Source organism: Idiotropiscis lumnitzeri, chromosome 5, assembly GCF_059441095.1.
Source record: "Idiotropiscis lumnitzeri isolate Australia: NSW breed Sydney's pygmy pipehorse chromosome 5, RoL_Ilum_1.0, whole genome shotgun sequence".
NCBI classification, from domain to species: Eukaryota; Metazoa; Chordata; class Actinopteri; order Syngnathiformes; family Syngnathidae; genus Idiotropiscis; species Idiotropiscis lumnitzeri.
In genome coordinates, this window is record NC_142395.1 from 23,833,580 (window position 1) to 23,852,527 (window position 18,948).

At 41.8% G+C, this 18,948-nt stretch overlaps 2 protein-coding genes across 3 annotated transcripts; both read right to left on the reverse strand.

Annotated features, from left to right (window-relative positions):
* Positions 1-860: 860 nt before the first annotated feature.
* On the reverse strand, positions 861-5,700 carry acta1b (actin alpha 1, skeletal muscle b). Of its 2 annotated transcripts, XM_088296346.1 has the most exons (7): positions 5,538-5,693; positions 4,282-4,418; positions 3,282-3,606; positions 2,803-2,964; positions 2,449-2,640; positions 2,186-2,367; positions 861-1,280 (listed from the first exon to the last, which is right to left on the reverse strand). In XM_088296346.1, exons 2-7 carry the CDS (start codon positions 4,408-4,410, stop codon positions 1,137-1,139), a joined length of 1,134 nt encoding a protein of 377 aa, XP_088152472.1. In that variant the 5' UTR covers positions 4,411-4,418; positions 5,538-5,693; the 3' UTR covers positions 861-1,136. The 2 variants fall into 2 exon arrangements, with proteins under 2 accessions (XP_088152472.1, XP_088152471.1); XM_088296345.1 differs by having other exon boundaries at positions 2,186-2,640; positions 5,538-5,700.
* Positions 5,701-8,800: 3,100 nt separating this feature from the next.
* abcb10 (ATP binding cassette subfamily B member 10) lies at positions 8,801-18,700 on the reverse strand. Its single transcript, XM_088296984.1, has 14 exons — positions 17,814-18,700; positions 17,163-17,369; positions 16,237-16,439; positions 14,530-14,664; positions 13,712-13,858; positions 12,977-13,112; positions 12,799-12,894; positions 12,104-12,313; positions 11,940-12,019; positions 11,680-11,860; positions 10,854-10,897; positions 10,646-10,680; positions 10,503-10,561; positions 8,801-10,360 (listed from the first exon to the last, which is right to left on the reverse strand). Exons 1-14 carry the CDS (start codon positions 18,214-18,216, stop codon positions 10,167-10,169), a joined length of 2,130 nt encoding a protein of 709 aa, XP_088153110.1. The 5' UTR covers positions 18,217-18,700; the 3' UTR covers positions 8,801-10,166.
* Between the last annotated feature and the right edge of the window lie 248 nt (positions 18,701-18,948).

Here is an 18,948-nt window from a genome sequence, read left to right on the forward strand (position 1 = left end):
TATAGCAGAAACAACTAAAGCTAAGACTAAAACTAATAAAACTAAAATATATTAATAAAAATAAAAACTTCTGAATACTAATAAACTTGCTCTAAAAATGAATTAAATAAAGAATTTTCAGACTAATGAAAGTGAAAAATGCTCATTTCCCACAAATGGAACGACAATGACTCGGGTTTTGAGATTCCAAGAACCATTTCATAAATAGACTTGTTTGAATTGGGTGTGAAAGATGACACAGACCCCATCCATATGAGTCCATCCACTCAAACCTGTTGCGAAGGTTGTGCGCTTTATAAGGCGGACATAGTTGGAGGGTCCCCCCCGCTGTGTGCTGCGGGTTCACATTTTGCCTAAAAATGGCCTGGGGTCTCTCACAGCGGTGTACAGGACTCAAGGTGTCGAGTGTCCATCATCGGGTTGGGGCTCAAAATGGAGCTGCCCATGCTTTTGCTGTCTGGGCACATTCCTGGCAAGTCAGACACAGAAGCAATAGCTCCCCTTTCACTGGACCCTGCAACCCGACCGCAGTGATTGATGGGGAAAGGGAGAGAAACCCTCTTCTCCTTTCAGCTCTGAGGGATGAGACCCTCTGATCCCTTCCCCAGACTAAAACCATACATGTTTACAGTTTCTCAATACTGTTTGACCCTTTGGTGAATATTTTGCTGAATTTCTCATGTCAGTCTATGATTTCTTTTCCCCTTTGTTTTTTTTTGCCATTGTAACTACCATTAAATTTACCTGGTCATTGATTAGAAAATAATAAAGCAGGGTCAAAAGTACCAAATAATGGACTTTAATAAATTATTAATATGTATATACACTTACATTCACATGTGTTGGGCAACATGTTGTTGTTATTTTTTTATTAAAGTTTATTTTTGGTTGGACGCATGGTTCAGTGGTGTTTTTTTCACAGCCTTTCTCCGTACAACACAGGCAACAGACAGCAACAAAATATGCACAATTGTTGAAACAATGCATAGTTAAGAAGGTCAACAGCACAGACAGGCAGTCCATTGACAGCAGAGTGTTGCAGTGCCGCAGAGGTTGATTCTCCTGCTTCTCTCCCTCGCTCGAATTCCGCAAAGCTGGTGGCGGAGAGGATGGAGAAGCTGGGGCAGACGAGGGATTTAGAAGCACTTCCTGTGGACAATGCTGGGGCCTGCCTCGTCGTACTCCTGCTTGGAGATCCACATCTGCTGGAAGGTGGACAGGGAAGCCAGGATGGAGCCACCGATCCAGACGGAGTACTTCCTCTCGGGGGGAGCAATGATCTGGGTGAAGGGGGAAGCGGGAGAGAATCGGTCAGTAATGGGTCGGCACCAAACGTTCATCAGCATCATCCAAATTTTGGCATCGAGTAGGTGGCACACAAAGTGACATTTTTCCATGAGGTCTCAAATCTCTAAGTTTGGTAGCGGCCTGTAAATTGACTTCTGTGCTTTAATAATCTTCCACATAATAAAATGTACAGAAATTTCGTCATTATTAATCTAAATCATGTATAATTCATTCCTAAAATAATGAAGAGAGACATCAAACTGGAGGAAATTCCCCCACAAGAAGGTGCTGTTTTTCCTCTTGTAATCCAACAAACACTTGTATGCTTAAAGGTGTGAAATAATCACTGAATTACAATAAAATAAAATTCATTTAGAATCTGCAATAAAATCTAATTTAGAATGAAGCTTGGAGGTATGCATACAGACTGTCTAAAATTGTAAAAATTGTAGTGCAGTATTTTAATTTTGCTTTTCATGTGCAGTATTTTTTGAAAAACAAAAAACAAAAACAAAAACAAAAAAAAACAAAGACCAAAAAAAACCCCAATAATAATAATATTACTTGTTCGAAATAAAACCTCTCCCTCGGTTTTCAGAACATTACGCCTATCATTGGATTTTAATGCTGGTCAAAATTGTACTTGAGCTAAGAATTTTTTTAGATGGCACAGCATAAAAAGTTTTGACAATCACTGGTCTGGTACACTTACTTCCGGATAGCAGGCTAGTGGGCGTGGCCAATTAGTTACACGAAAAGAAGAACCTTTCCCTAAAAATCAGTTTATTTTGGATTTTAAATGTTAGATATATTCTTCAATTTTACAATGAATCATTAGTTCTAAGCAAAAGCTGGGGTTTTTCCTCGTGCGTGTATCAAGTCGAATTATATGATATACCTTGATCTTCATGGTGCTGGGGGCCAGGGCGGTGATCTCCTTCTGCATACGGTCAGCAATACCAGGGTACATGGTGGTACCACCGGAGAGCACATTGTTGGCGTACAGGTCCTTACGGATGTCAATGTCGCACTTCATGATGCTGTTGTAGGCGGTCTCATGGATACCGGCAGACTCCATACCTGTGGAGGGAACGAGGATAATTGTTAGGACTCGGAGGATGCTCTCTGAAAGTGCGTGCAAAGGGGGGGGCGACAACGTACCAATGAAGGAAGGCTGGAAGAGGGTCTCGGGGCAACGGAACCTCTCGTTACCGATGGTGATGACCTGACCGTCGGGAAGCTCGTAGCTCTTCTCCAGGGAGGAGGAGGAGGCGGCGGTGGCCATCTCGTTCTCGAAGTCCAGAGCCACGTAGCACAGCTTCTCCTTGATGTCACGCACGATCTCACGCTCGGCTGGCGAGAGGGCAAAATTGGAGCGTTTTTGAGTCACATTTTTGTTAACACTGATCACGCTGTCCTACGGCGCCACTGTGAGGCGTTCAAGGACACTATGTTAATAATTCCAATTGTGTTTTTTTTTTTTGGGGGGGGGGTATTTTTTTAAGCGCTGCTCACCGGTGGTGACGAAAGAGTAGCCACGCTCGGTCAGGATCTTCATCAGGTAGTCGGTCAGATCGCGACCAGCCAAGTCCAGACGCATGATGGCGTGGGGCAGGGCATAACCCTCATAGACGGGGACGTTGTGGGTCACACCATCACCAGCATCCAGCACAATACCTAGAATGAGACAGAGGATGCCAAGTGTTTAGATATTGGTGTTCTTGACTCCGCATGACGTATGCGTGAGTCACGGAACACATGCGTAAAGTAGTGCGTAAAAGCTGCGCGTAAAATCATGTCGTATAGATGCAACATGTGAAATTAAATACAATCGTAGAGCGTTTTTCTTATGCTCTTGAATATGTATTAAATGCATGTGCGTAAAATGTGTGCGTAAGCTGCTGTGGTTGTTGTACACGTTGCGAAAATAAATGTATTTATCTATTCGGAGATCATTGTGCTTGGCGCATTATGTATCGTGTTGTCAGTCTCACCGGTGGTACGGCCGGAGGCGTAGAGGGACAGGACAGCCTGGATGGCCACATACATGGCGGGGACGTTGAAGGTCTCAAACATGATCTGGGTCATCTTCTCCCTGTTGGCCTTGGGGTTAAGGGGGGCCTCTGTGAGCAGGGTGGGGTGCTCCTCGGGGGCCACTCTCAGCTCGTTGTAGAAGGTGTGGTGCCAGATCTTCTCCATATCGTCCCAGTTGGTGATGATGCCGTGCTCGATGGGGTACTTGAGGGTCAAGATACCTCTCTTGCTCTGGGCCTCGTCGCCGACGTAGGAGTCCTTCTGACCCATACCGACCATGACACCCTGTAGGGGGGAGAAGAATGGGTGATGAAAACAAACGTCTACACGAGGTATGGAAACAGAATGACCTTGTTCTTAATGGATTACTCTCGTCACTGGTGCGCATGGTGCTCATTGCACAAAGGTGCCAAATAACGACGCAGGTCATCTGGTACTAATTTTATCTCAAGGAGGTAAATACCACACTGGTGCAATAAAGGATGACATGATTTAACACCCAGCTGGCCTCACATTACAGTATAAAATAGCACTTAAAACCTGATGCTAAAAAATGGGGTGACTTTTCCTTTGTGTCACTCAAATTTAAAAAACGACGTTTCTGTTAGGACCGTGTTTTGGGAAGTAGTTGATGATGATAGATATACTGTATATACATTAAAAAGTTTAATGAGCGTTGCGAATACTTAAAACATATGAATTATTGTGCATTACAAGTACAATTATTTATTAAACATGTTTGATTTTATATACAGTAACTGTATCTTTCGTTCCTGATTGGCTGGGCGAAGTCACATGGTCCTCCGTTCTCGTAGAGAGGTGTGTTCAATTAACGTCCCTTTCTCAAAATCGCTACATTTCCGAAATGATGACGAACACGACGTCATTATTCAAACGTGGAGTTTTCCCTCTATCCTAAGCGGTTTACTGTGTGTATGGGTCGATATGGTGGCTGCTTACCTGGTGACGGGGGCGGCCCACGATGGAGGGGAACACGGCCCTGGGGGCATCGTCTCCGGCGAAGCCAGCCTTCACCAGGCCGGAGCCGTTGTCGCACACAAGGGCGGTAGTCTCATCGTCGTCACACATGTTGGCTTCTGCGGGAGAAAAAACGGCGATTAAGGTAAATCTTTACACTGAGATACACTGGTAGAATGTGTGAAAGTAGTAACTGCCAGACTGGGTACGTTTTGTTTCGTTTAATGCTATAAATAAAGTGTAAACCAAGTAATTAACTACTGTATATTAGTATTTCATCCACTACAAACTATTCAATACAATATGGATGACGTAAACCTCAAAATAGAAACACCTAATGATTGTTACAGCATTCTGTCTATTATAACGTTGCTATTTTTTACATTTTTAGTATAAAAGTGGATTTTCTCATATGAAAATTCAGACTTTATTGCCTATTAATATTTTGTATTAGTTAGACTAAAAAAATAGTGTGCTGTGAATAAACCTTTATCAAACAAAATAACTCGACACCGTGGGTTTCTTTTATAGCTAAAACTGAGCAAACGCCATTTAAACAGAAAATGTACTTTCTTGCCCAATAACATTTGACACCAGCTAGCTGATGTTAACCAAAATCCACGTGACCCTATTTTTGGCTTTTAATGGAAAAAGAAAGAAAATTCTTGGTATAGATAGCTAAAACTAAGCTAACGTCATAATTGTTCAGAGAACATTTACAGTGGTATGGCTGTCAACTTTGAATATTAAAAAATACTTTAATTGTCCATCCATCTGTTTTCTATCTTGTTTATCCTGTTCTGGGCTGCAGGGAGCTGGAGCCTTGCCTCGCTGACTTTTGATCAAAAGGCTATATACTTTGGACTGTTGGCCAGTCCATCACAGGGTCTATAATTAAAACATCAAAATTAACTGCTGATCAACATCTATGAATATAAACTTTGTTTCAGTTTTGTAATGTTTGAATGGGCTGATATTGTATAGATATTATCAACTACTGAAATAAAAGTACATTTTTCATTCGATGATGAGTGTTAGTCTATATTTTGTTGCGACTTTTGACTGGCCCCATAGGGGGTCATCACTAGTATATATAATTCTTCTTTAAAAAACAGATTATACAGTAAATAATTACATTTCCATTTCCCTGTACTGTTTGTTCCAGAGTGGTTCTATCCCAAGCATGTCCCCCATCCCGGATGTGTGGCTCGTAAGGAGTCCCAGCGTTAGCATCTTACCTTAGGAGAGTGTCTGCGGCTCGGAGAGAATGACCCAACCAGTGCTGCTGCTGAACCAGCTACGGTCCTCCCTGCTACCAGGTCGGCTTATATACACAACCTCCACCATTCACAAAGGTACCCACTCCGGCCCTCTGCCATATTTGGATGCTGCAAGGGCAAGGGGGTTAGGGAGGAGGAGTTGGTGGGGGGTGTAGAGTCTGACGGCCATCCATCAGGTTTCAGGGGGCTCATGACTGATAGGGCGGCGCGCCCCCAGCGACATAGAGGAGCGCCTGCCATATTTGGAACTGTCGCTTTGACCTCCCGTACAGGCTCGCGGGCACTCCTCAGGGCCGTATAAGGAGCACACGGACCCCTGGGGGTGCTGCTGGTGGTGGTGGGGTGGGGTTTCCAGGGGGAGATGCCAGTTGCTACCAAGCAGGGTTAGAGACCTGCTGCTAGTAGGCCTCATGCAGCCTTAAAATGGGAAAATGCTGCCCTCATCTGAACACATTTAGGCCCCGGCCCAAACGATTGGGTCAGTCCATTGGGTTAAAAAAAAAAAAAAAACATCATTATCGTCACATCAAGACGTGTATATGATTTAAAGACAGAAATATTTTAACTTGCAATTAATTTGCTTTTAATTACTCATCATTACTGCTGTTTACTGCATTTGTTGTGTGGATACAATTTCTCTCCTTTATATTTGATTCTTTTTCTACCACATTGGTCCTTTCAAAATGATTTAAAAAATAATAACAATAATTGCTACCCAGCTGCTAATTGTTTGTCAGCACTCTATTGAAAAATGTGCGCACTAACAATTTACTGTATTCCATAATGGGAATGGGTGGTCATTAACATTTTTAAATCCTCGTTAAGGAGATAATGGCCGCAGACAACAACATTGAATCTTTCCGAGACTAATTGAATAAATAAGGAAGGGAACCTTATCTGTCTCCATCACAGGAGCACTTAGATTAATTATAACTCTGCTGAAATCCACCTTGTGTGTGTGTGTGCATAAAGGAAGGCTGGAAAGGGAATATAGTGTGTACATGTAGCACACGTGTGTGTGTGTTGGCAGGTGTGAGTGCCGTATGTGGGACCACAAGGAATGAAAGAGGAGCGGCCAAGGAGGTTAAAATAAACTCCAGGGACTTCGGAGGGTGGGGGGGACGTGTGTAGACAGAAGCAAAATAGGACTTCTCAGAATTTAATTGATACGGTTTGAAAAAATGTATTTCAAATAAAATTAGAGAATGACGCAAGGCATGAAGACTTTACACATGCTTTGTATAATTTATTGTTAGGTATAGAATTGAAAAGACGGCAATGGATAGAAGCAATGAGCACTTTGTAATGACACTGAAATAGTCAACAAATCTCAAATGTCATCAAACGTATGTTGGGAATTTAGTTAGCAGCATGGTTCGCACAATAGCATCTTTGGCCTGTAATGTAATAGGCCTACAAATATTTTCGCCTACCACGACCTTGCCAATATACAAGAAGGAAATTGGTTCTTCTCGACGCTTGTGCACCCTGAGACAAATTCATTGCTAGTGAGAACTCGATTTACAATTTGGTCGCAACAGGCAGCAGTTTTAAAAGCTTTGATTAGTTTCATGCTATTCATTTTGATGTTAACTATGCATTTTTTACTGTATGTTAGAATATGCCTGGTAAATAAATATATGTGACTGACAATGGTGTTATTTGTGGTGATTTAGTAGATCGCACATTTGCCTCACAGAATTGAGGTTTGGGATTTGAATCTTGGCTCAGTCGTTCCTCTCTGGAGATCGCTTGTTCTCCCTGTGCTTGCATGCTTTATTTTTGGAGGGTCTCACATGCCAGTGTTAGGTTAATTGAAGACACTAAATTGTCCATCGGTGTCGGTGTTAATGCTTGTCTATATGTGTTTTGCTATTGACTGGCGAGTGGTCCTAAATGTACCCCACCTCCCTCCCAAAGTAAGTTGGGATAAACTCCAACGCCACAGCAACCCTAATAAGGAAATGCAATATCGAAAAAAATCCAACAAATGTTGGTTGAACTCCAAATTTTCTGACTTTTGGAGTGACTATTGCATAAGGGAAAATACATGTGGATATGTAGGTAAAAATAAATGGTAAGTGGTCTTTAGTGTATTGTTCACTAATATTCTAAGGAAAAAAAGAGCACGCAAGAGGGCGGCGCAGGATGATGAAAAAAAAAATGGTGTGAGGATTTTTGGAAAGGAGGATGTGTGAAAATAGGGAGACGCCTCCTTGGGTGTCCATTGAAAGTAGCGAGTGTGCATGATGGTGCTGTGGGAGGGCGATGGCAAGGGGCTGAGCTACTTTAACGCACTGTTCGTGTGCCATTTTTGATGCGCGCGCCTGTGAAAGGCCTAAAATGTAAGCGGCCAGGCCAGCCAGAGAGGGGAGGGAGGAGGTCAGAAGGGGCGAGGGGGCGGAGGGAAGCAGACAGGGGAAGTGAAAGAGTGTGTTTGCGTGTGTGCAGCAGGTGTCGGGGAGAAGTGTTGTGTGTCAGTGGATATGTGACGATGCCAGCTGACGGACTTATTGGGTGTTTTTGTGAGGTTTGTAGCCTGTAAACTCATGGGGAGACACAGAGAGAGTACAAGAGGAGAAACACTTGTTGGGGGTACTGTAACGACGCTCTACTTTGTAAGCATTTTGATTGTAGCATGTAGGAGGGAAAATGTTCTCCATGCAAAAGGTGGAGTGAACTGTCGGGAGGATGAACAAGCAATACAAATGATAAAATGTTTTAAAAGTGATACCGCAGGCAGGATTTGTCCCAACAAAAAAACTTTTTACATGAATGTGGTGTATGTTTGTCTGCAGTTGGAAATTTAACGCAAGACATATTTAAACAGCCTTCAAAGTTGCAGTAATGTACTTGGGATGCCATTAAAATCACCATGGATACCGCAGGAAATAATCTGATCTCACTTCATTTGTCTGAAAATTATTTACTATTTTATCTTTGTTCCTATTTCTATGCCAGTGATGTATCGTGACAGACCAATTAAGTGGGCATCAAACACGTGTTACGTTCGTTCAATTACAAACATGCAAACCTCACCAAACTTTACATTGACTCTATTGCGGCACATCCAATGAATATGAGAAGTGCACTGTCAACACTTACTAAATAAAAACAGTCGCTTGATTTCATCAGACTTGGGTTGGAGCAACAGCACCACCAGGTGACGAGATGATGTACTGCACACTAAAATGCACTCCAGTAAAAACTCAGACACAATCTTTAAATCTATACATATTCCACTTTATTCTTTTACACAAAACTATAATAATTTAGCCAAGCACAATTTTAAATGTACCCTAGATCATTTAGAAACCCATGACAAACATATGTCATACATACACTTATTCTGTATTTTCAAGCACCGTCAGCGAGAAAGTGAGCATAATCTATTGTTAGAACTAAATTTGTAAAATGAAAGCGTAATATAGGAGGGAATTTTCTCATGGATCTGAGCAACAAACAATCACAAATCACATGATATAAAATAATAAATATCAACAATCTTCATCAACTGTCCATTTTGCAGTCCAATTTTTTAGATTAGAACATAATGGAAACTTGTTTATAATTGTTGTATTTTAATCATCTAAAGTAATTTACAAAAAGGTTTGGTCAGACAAAACCCTTTAAAATAATTACACATATTTATATTTAAAACTCTGTACAATATTGTACAAAATCATCCCAAACTTGAGCATGTGACAGCATTATATCATTTACATCACATATTTGTTTCTTTATCAGCCTGAACACAACATACCCTGAAATTTGAGTTTGAAGCATTGATGTAACATTTTTTAACTTTTTTTTTTAAATCAGCATTGTACCCATCCCCTGCCACTCCACTCCCCCTTACTTTCCCTAATTACTGTAGTAAAATATCAAATCTCAATAAGTATATCTCAATATAAATTCAGTTGGCACTTGTGTAATAATATAAACATAATTATTTTAGCAGACCAGCGTGTGTTTAGAGGATCAAATGTGCTCATTAAAAAAATAGTGTTCTTTCTTTTTTTCTCACTCAACACCACATATATAGATGCTTCATTTCACTATAAATTCCAAAAAGGCTCTGCATGTGAGCTTCAAGTTAAATCGTCCACCAAAACGGACACAACGAACATAAATATACATTTAGCAGTGCTTAACATGTCTTGCTATTTAGTTATTTTTGGTTTAGTTCAGAGAAATCAGTGGGTTGTCAGATTACAGCATGCCTTTGCGATTAAAAAGTTGTGTATTTGCACCGCTCCGACACACATTTACATGTAATATAACTGAACTTTACATTCACAATGAGAGTGTTTTAAAACGACAGGAGTCTCCAGTTGGAGAAGCATCTCTTAGCACTTGATTCCTCCAGTGGGGAAATAACACTTTTCAGCCAAAGTTAAGGTAGTAAAACAGTCAGTACTTGCTCAGGTTCTTTTCACAGCCTCGTCGCTTGGCGAAAGGACACCTGTGGCATTGTCACAGGCTTTGCCATCTCTCTCGGCATGGGGATGATATACAGTATTTCACTCAAGTCATAAATCTCACCTCATCACCTGAGGTGCTTCTTTGTCATCCACTTAACGAGGATTAACTCAGAGCCCGTTTCTGCTCCTCCTGAAGAAAAGCTTGTTTCTCCATCAGTTTTCGGAACAGTCCCTGTCTGTTTCCCAGCAGTTCCGTGTGCTGACCGCATTCAGCGACGCGTTGCTGGTCCAGAACGGCGACGGCATTGGCGTTTTGGATAGTGGAGAGGCGGTGAGCGATAATGACGACTGTCCTCCCTGTTGATGGCAAGGAAATAATGAAGAACGCTAATTGCAAACACCACATGAGGTGTCCAGGATAGTTTACTCAAAAAGCTTAATCAACAACAAAAGGACAATATATTGTTGATTTGAAACAAAAAGGTGAAATGGGATCCACCTTCCATGAGTCGCTCCAAAGCCTCCTGCACCAGGAACTCGTTCTCGGCATCCAGTGCACTAAGGATGGGACATTGTAAATAGTCTACTCAGGCTAATTGTATGGCAAATTATATGACAAAACAGCCTGTTCTTATGTCATACCTGGTGGCCTCATCCAAAAGTAGAATCTTAGGATTCTGATGACAGAAAAGTACAAATTCAATGGACAGAGCAACAACATTCCAATTATTACATAAAAGCTCTTGTTTAATAATCAGGAGGAACAATTCTGCAAACAGATTAATTGCCTTCTGCGTTGTGAAAGTTCTCTGAATGGTCACCCAGAGAACAATTTGGGCGCTTCACTGACCTTAAGAAGAGCTCTTGCAATTGCTATCCTCTGCTTCTGACCACCTGGGACACAAACATAAAATCCTTATTCACGCAACAGGGGGGAGATTTCCTCAAATTCAGCTTCTTTTGACTTATAGAAACGAGACCCTTGGAGGATAAGCAGTTAGGATAACGGATGGATAGTACACAACCTAGTGGTGAAGTTAGTGAATTACACTTTTATTAACCCCTATGCCTCTTGGTGACAGTATTATTACTGTTATTACACATGATTGCGAGGACATGCAAATTTGCAATACACAAGCGGCAAGGCACATTCTTAAGGTTTGAATAGAAGGATACAAACTGTATTATGTGAGAAAAAAAAGTCAATTCACTTTATTTATAAAGCCCTTTCACAAAATATATTGAGATAACATAACCCATCCAACTATTTTCAATAGCACTTATCTCTAGGGAATCGGAAATAATGAGTAAAGTGGCATCCAAAGAGAGTTCTACTCTACTAATTTAAATTTGGAGTGAAGTGACAGCTTTATTGTTCTTGAGCTCACACTGCATTAGTGAAGCCGCATTTAATTCCATTGTGTATATACACGAAGAACCTATGCACAATTTATATTCTTCAATGACCATACTAAGCAGTTTTTGGAAAGTGGGAGGATGCCGGAGAAAAATGCAAACTCCTCATAGGTAGGCCAGAGGTGAGATTCAAAACCCAGTCTCTCAGAATTGTTAGACATGCTAATCACTCATCCACAAAACATTTCAAGGACTGAGTGCGTGTACAAGAGTCCTTGTAGCGGCGGTCATTGAGCCACATGGTCACACACGATCCTCACCTGACAGCAACACTCCTTTCTCCCCCACCACCGTCTCAAAGCCTTTAGGAAAAGCCTGGATGAAATCATATGCGTTGGCTACTCGTGCTGCCCTGTAGATTTCCTCTGTGGTTACGGCATCCGGGTCTGTAGCGCCGTATGCTATGTTGTCCCGAATGGAACAAGAGAACAGCACTGGCTCCTGAGAGACCAGAAGCAAGAACTTGTGAGAACCTTGATGGGCTTCTCTGGGAATTTTACTTCCTGAAGTGTACTTCTACCTGACTGACGGTTCCAATGTGACTTCTGAGCCAGTAAGGATTCAAGTCCCTGATGTCATGGCCGTCCACAGTGATGATGCCTGCAAGAGAGGTGAGGACTGAACTTGTAACCAGCACCTTCTCCCTTTAAGAACCAAGAGGAAAATGAAACAACCAAGTCTTACCTGCGTCACAGTCATACAGCCTGAGCAGCAGTGACACAAGAGTTGATTTTCCGGATCCGCTTGGTCCCACTACGGCCATGATTGTTCCAGCTGGCACCAGAAGACTGAGGTTATGGAAGATAGGAGCGTCTTTACGGGTCGGGTAGGAAAAGGAGACGTTGCGGAACTCCAAGCGGCCCTTCAGTTGCTCTGGAGGAAGAACTTGGCCTTCTGTGGAGGACCAATATTGAAGAAGTGATCTTTTTCTCATTTGTTTTTGCTATTAGGGTTGAAACAGATCTTCAAAGACTGTGGTGGTGGAAATATTTGTTTTTGAGCAGGATGTGTTTTTGCAACTGTCTCAAAGTGCGACTGCTGCCCTTGTTCCTGAGATAACAAGCCACTTGCAAAGGTATATAATCTCTGTTGAATACACTTCCAACAGCCAATGTGTCCTAAATGCTTATTTGATGGCAGGATTTGGAAGTAACGCCTACCATCCCAAAAATTAGGTGAGCACATCAGGTATTGAACTGAGATATGAACAAGCGTGTAAATCCATCAGAAGAAACAATAATAGCCCATAGCCCAAAGGACCATCTTGCTTTTCTAATGCTAAGCCTTCTTTGGTCTGCTATTAAAATACAAATTTGAGAAAATAATCAATAATAATTATGGCTTTTATATAACACAAACACCTCCCACTGCATACTGACCATTAAGCGGGAACTCTGGTTTTCGGTCTAGCAGCTCCCAAAGTCGCGCTCCTGCACCGAAGCCCTTCATCAGCTCTGAGTAGAAAGTACTCAGACCTGCCAGACAGATTGATACATGACCACTTGCAAGAACATGTATGGTGAGCAGTGAGCATAGTGTGTAAGTAACGTGTGCTACCTGCAATGCTGATGCCAACCCAGAAGGTGTACATGAGGAATGAGGAGAGTTCGCCAACAGTCATGTGGTGGCTCGCCATCAGAAGGCCTCCTTTGTACAACACGGACAGGATCATGATATTCCCACTGAGACCAGTCTGAAACACACACGTACGCACAGATTGTTGTTTGATATCCATTTAGAATATGCATCAGAAGCCTAGTTAGAGGAAAGACATTTGTGAGTGTTTATCATTTAATTTGATCAATAAGAGTCGAGACATATACACATTTTGAATATCAATTATTTTATGGACAAGAGTATTTTAATTATTGGCAGTTGTTACCGTTCAATTGATTCCAAGAAACAAGCGTTCTTAACAAGTGATACTGCGTAGGGACATCAGCGCTTTATTCGGGATTTACTTTGAAGTTGTCCCTCATTGTAGCAGCTGACTTGACTTTGACTTTTCAACTAGAGGCTGGCCTGACCGCAGTCACACAGCTTGAACTGCAATATGCTTGATACGCACTGACACAAATGAATCTGGGGCACCCACAAATATTTTCCGTGGGCATGCTCACCACTTTGTGTGCCCTCCTGTTTAATTAATGAAAAATGAGAGGACGGATGGACATATCAACGGATGATATTCTCATACCTTTCATGGTAGAAAGTCACATGCAAGACATTTTCGTGGTGCCGTCAGTAAAAGAGAACCTTAAAATTTCCCGGTTTGCTTTCTAGCATTCTCACCACTCCAAAGAAGGCAGCACGTAGGACGGCCTCCGTCCTGGCCAGTTTGAGGACCTGGTCCGTCTTCTGCGCGTATGTGTTGACTTCAGACAGTTCTTTACCAAAGGCTCGGACAGTTCGCATGTTGCTGATTCGCTCCTCTGCCAACTGAACACATAAAAAATATTTTTAGGCTTACTACAAACATTTAAATGATGATAAGAGTGTACAATTTTATTTACCGTACTAAGAAAACAGGTACATGAACTGATATTTGCGTCAAGTTCAAATTTTCAACTATATGGGTGCTGAAGAACTTTGTTTACAGTGCTCAGCATAAATGGGTACACTCCTAAAAAAATAGTTTGAAAACCTTCCTTTCATAATTAACTCATTTATATAACGCAGCAAAGGTGAGTACAACAATGAAAGTCTTGCAAAACTAAATTCAACAGAAAAAAAGGATTCAACCACAGATGAGTTTAATCATCATCAAAATTCAGAAAATTGTTTTTGTGTTAAGTGAGAAAAAGCTTCCACAAAAGGTTGCAATTATGCTCCCTTTTGGTAGAATCTTTTATGTGAGCCAAATGACAAATAATTGGACTCCAGATAATTGTTGTACCTTTTCCTGTGTCAAAACAGTCGTGTTATGTTTCCAAACATAAAAGTCAACTGTCAGTACAGCTACAAAGGTACAACATTATTTTTTGAAGGATGTGTTGAAGCAATTTCTTCGCAATCGTATTTCTTTCACACTTACTCGCAATGTTCCTGCCGTATTACTACACTACTGTTTTTGGCTCTCTTGAACTGGGGAGCTCGTGTCGGTGGTATACCTCCGTGGCTTGAGCCAACGCATCCTGCGTGCGTTTGGAGATGGAGCGAAGATATCGGCCGTATACCACAGCCACCCCGGCCAAAGGGGGCACGATCAGGAGCATGAAGCTCGCCAGGCTGGGGGAGACGTAGAACTGCAGGAGTGAGAGCAAGAAAGAAAGCAGCGGGTGATGAGAATGTATCGAGTGGAATCTCCAAAGACAAAAGTCTTTGGATGATATCTCACTGAAATTATTTTTGAACATGTTCAAGATTTTTTTTGTAACACTTTACAAACCCCTGACGTAAACTCCAAATTCTTTACAACTTACAATACGGAGTCCAAGTAACATTTTTGGGACAAATATGTCTCAGAAGTTTGGAGTTGAAACTGTCATCAAGTCTGATGGGACAGACTTCAGTGAATTTTGCTTGGCTTCACATCAACAAGCATCTAAAGCAGTGGTGTCCAAACTACAGTCCCGGGGACATTCGCGGCCCACTGTCCATTTTCTAGCAGCCCTCAGCATTTATAAAAAATAACTTTTGACGAACCTACCCTACTGGGCGCCGATGTCGGAACAGTGTGCGAGTTGCGACATACATACTACTACTACGACTACTAATAGATTTGACTCGTAGAGTTTTTCTAAATATACAAAGAAACTATTTATAACTAAAATAGTAACAGGAATTAAGACTATCAGTGATGTCAATAACCATTCAACCAGATGTTTACCATAATAAGACATAGGAAATGATCTAACATGTCCGTACCATATGACACATACAATATTTATGGACAATAAGCAACGTAATTGTTGGAAAAACAAAAGCTGTAATTGAAAAAAGGTTTTGGAGTTTCAACAGAGGTGCAGAGACTTTGAACTCATTTCCTTGCATTGTTCGGAGAATTACTTCAAACCAGTTTCCCAACAGGTCCAAACAAAAGATGCAATTACTTCCTTATCGTGCAGAAGAAGAGCAATACTACTGTCAACACACCATTCTTCTCTGTTACACCAACCAGACTTCCAGGAAGCATGTGATTTGTTTAGCAAAGAGCAGATGCCAAAATGCCTCGTTGCTAATTCGATTGTGGACCTTAAATTGATTAAGGTTACAATAGAACAACATTGACGAGCAGTCAAACTCTAGTACTAGTAGGCGTGTCCAAACCTTTGACTGGTAGTGTTACATGGAAACGCAGATAAATCATTTTACTGTCAAAGAAACCTTCAAAATATTCTGGATCATTTAAAATCTTTTCATTGAATGATGAAAGTGTTAATGTCTGTTTTTGTGTGTATTCATTTATTCTTCGTGTTGATATACTGCATAAACCCGGATTGTTATGTGTAAATGAGAAATGTGCCTGTTAAACCATTGTTGGAACACAAGAATGATGCCACTAGAACTGATCAAATATTCCATGTCTAGGATAGGGTCACATTTAAAATACATCTCTGAAAGTGTAGCTAATTTGAACTGAAGTTCAGCCGAAACATATTTGATCCGGGCCACATTTCAAAGCATTTCAAATCTGAAATGGAAAATCCTATTAAACATGGCTCTTCATGAAATTTGACCTCCTGTTAGTTATTAAAGCTCAATGGGAGGAGCCAATTTCTCGGCCTTGGGCCATTAGAGATCTGCGTGCTTTCAAAGTGTTTTGCAATATCCTTTCCTCGAAAAAAGTAGATCAACCAATCCGAAGGGACACTCACCATCATACTGACGCCAGCAACCGCCTGGGCCAAGGCTCTCAGGCCGTCGGACAGATTGTCGGTGATGGAGCGGCCGACCACGGCCGTATCTGCGGAGAGGCGATTGATCAGCTCGCCGGTCCTGTTCCTGTCGAAAAACGCCACTTCCTGTCTGAGGATGGAGGAGAAGACAGAGGCGCGGAGATTGCGCACAATCTGTTGGCCTGCAGGGAAACGTCAAGCCATCTCAGTCGATCATAGAAGCACCTTCTTCATTCTAACAAAACGTTCAGGAACAATATAACTGATAACTGGCACACATAAAATCAAGTTGTCACTTGTAATCAAAGTCAAGGTGCGGTACAGTGGAGGCTTGACTTATGATTTTCATTTGTTCTGTGACCACCATTAAGTTTCACAACTCATCCAGTAAAGCAACAGAAATATGAGCTGTTATTTTGCAGAGGACAGAAAATGTGTCTGTCGGTATTGTTGTCTATATGTGGTCCGTCACCATTTTTGCTCCAATAACCATTGCTTCATGGGTGACGATGCTGTCACGATCAATGCTATTCATTAACCCATTGATGGTGTCTCGCTTTATGTTCTGATAACATCAAGCTAGTGGAGATTCCTAAGGCAGATTAATGCGTTTGTTTTAAAGACAAATTCTGAAATTCTCTTTGTTTTATGTTTCGTTTGACCGCTTTACACATCGACTCTACTATCGACTAATGATTGCATCTGGTGGCATCTAGTTGCCAAGGAACAGTCAACGTGAGCTGAGCTTGATTTAGACAAAAGTAGTCCTTTGCCACCATCTTGCGTCATCTGTAGGCAATTATAGCACAGTATACACTCAACTCTAACGACAATTGGGAAGGTCCAAATACGATACATAGTTACTTAGCAGAAGCTGACTTCCACTGTCTCCGTCTACCACTTACCAGAAATCTGCATGAGGTAGACTCTTGCGGCGTTGGCTGCCCCACCGCACAAGAACACACCAGTCAACATGAGGCACAGCGACGTGAGGGAGGACGTCATTGCCTCAGCGTCCGTTCCAGCCGTGTAGATTGTGTCGATCACTCTGCCCAGGAGAAACGGCGCTGACATGGTCACTGCGCTGGAGATGGTCAAGAAGCCAACAGCAGCTATGCGTGAAATATGAGAGGATTGTTAGTTGATTTTAAATTTTACACCTGAACAGCATAAGAAAATAGGATGCTGGTCAGGTGATAAAAACAAGGATCTGATTGTTAAAATTCCCCACAATGTGGACTAATACATTTTCTGTTTCAATGAGTACTGGTATTTAAACTTATTCACGAAGTTGTTCACATTTGATACCAAGAAAAATTGATAAAGACAATTTTTTGTGTTGTAGAGGTTTACTTGTGCCACCACATTATTTCCATTATTTTTACTTTACCTCTCAAAAATATTTTTAAGAAATCAATTGGTTGTGCAAATTATAGATGACGTTAATAGTTTTTTTTACTGATTGATCTTGGTTTCATCTGTCACAAAAATCTGGCCGTTGAACAGGTGTGTGCAGACTTTTTGTATTCACTATATTATCAATCTGTCTCTCTTACTTGATAGTTTCCATCTCTCCGGGTGAGCAAGTCGCAATACCCTCCTGACGTCCTCCAGAGGTACATTGGTCGGTGTGTGGCCACCTTCGGTTTCAGTCTGACCCTTAAGTGAGCCCGATGTGGAGGGTACCGAGGAGCTGGCAAAGGCAACCGGTGTGCGAAAGGGTGTCCGCGTCTTGGCAAAGACGTACGAGCGGAGTGAAGAGAGATCTCTGCGGGAGAGACTCGACACGATTGACGGGAGGAGAAAACCGGTTGCCCGGGAGGGCGAAGTCCTCGACCCGGCCGGAGGACGCTTCCTCTGGGGGTCAGGAGAGACAGCGAGCCACATCATCCTGTGCTGTGGAGGCTTGTGCCAGGGTACTCCTTGGGTACATGTCGACATGCGGATTAAAAATCGCATTGTCCTCCGGTTCAAGCGACAACTGAACCGCGATAAAATAAATTACGATATATTCCAGAGTGTGGTTGTTACTAGTTAATAAAAGACAACACTCGACCAGCAGTCACGTCAGCATAGCTGGGCGAATATGGGATCTCGCTCTGTTCTACATCGTCGAGTTTTAACCGTTACAGCTCGTCTTTATCTGCTTTTGACAGCCGTTTCACGACGTTTATCTCTTATCTGCGGCAGGTTAAGTACACCCCGCCTCGCTGTCACTGTCATCTGCCGCTCAGCATTTGTCAACAGTCGGATCAAATCGAGTCCCCGAAGGTTTAAAGTAAATTCAAGGCAAAAGACCACCAAAAATTCAACAAAACATTCATAAAGCAGAGGCGTTGAGCGCAGAAACAGGAAAGGTGACCTCGATATGAAACAGTCAAACACGATTCCTGCTGCGAGACAGGACATTCAATGGCTGCTCATGGTAGCAAACTTTGCCGGGAAAAAGCAAACAATCCCAGATTAAGATCGTCTCGAACTCCGTTGCTTTATTTTATTTATTTTTTTAATTGCAGATGTATATTAGACCACTCATTGAAATATGAATATGAGTAATAAACTCTAAATTACCCTTTCAATAACCGCAATCCTCCATTTCCCGTTGTCTAACATAAACATAAGTATGGTAAATGTGTGTATTAAATATGACAAAATGTAGAGTATTTTTTTATAGTGCAAAAGGGCTAAAGG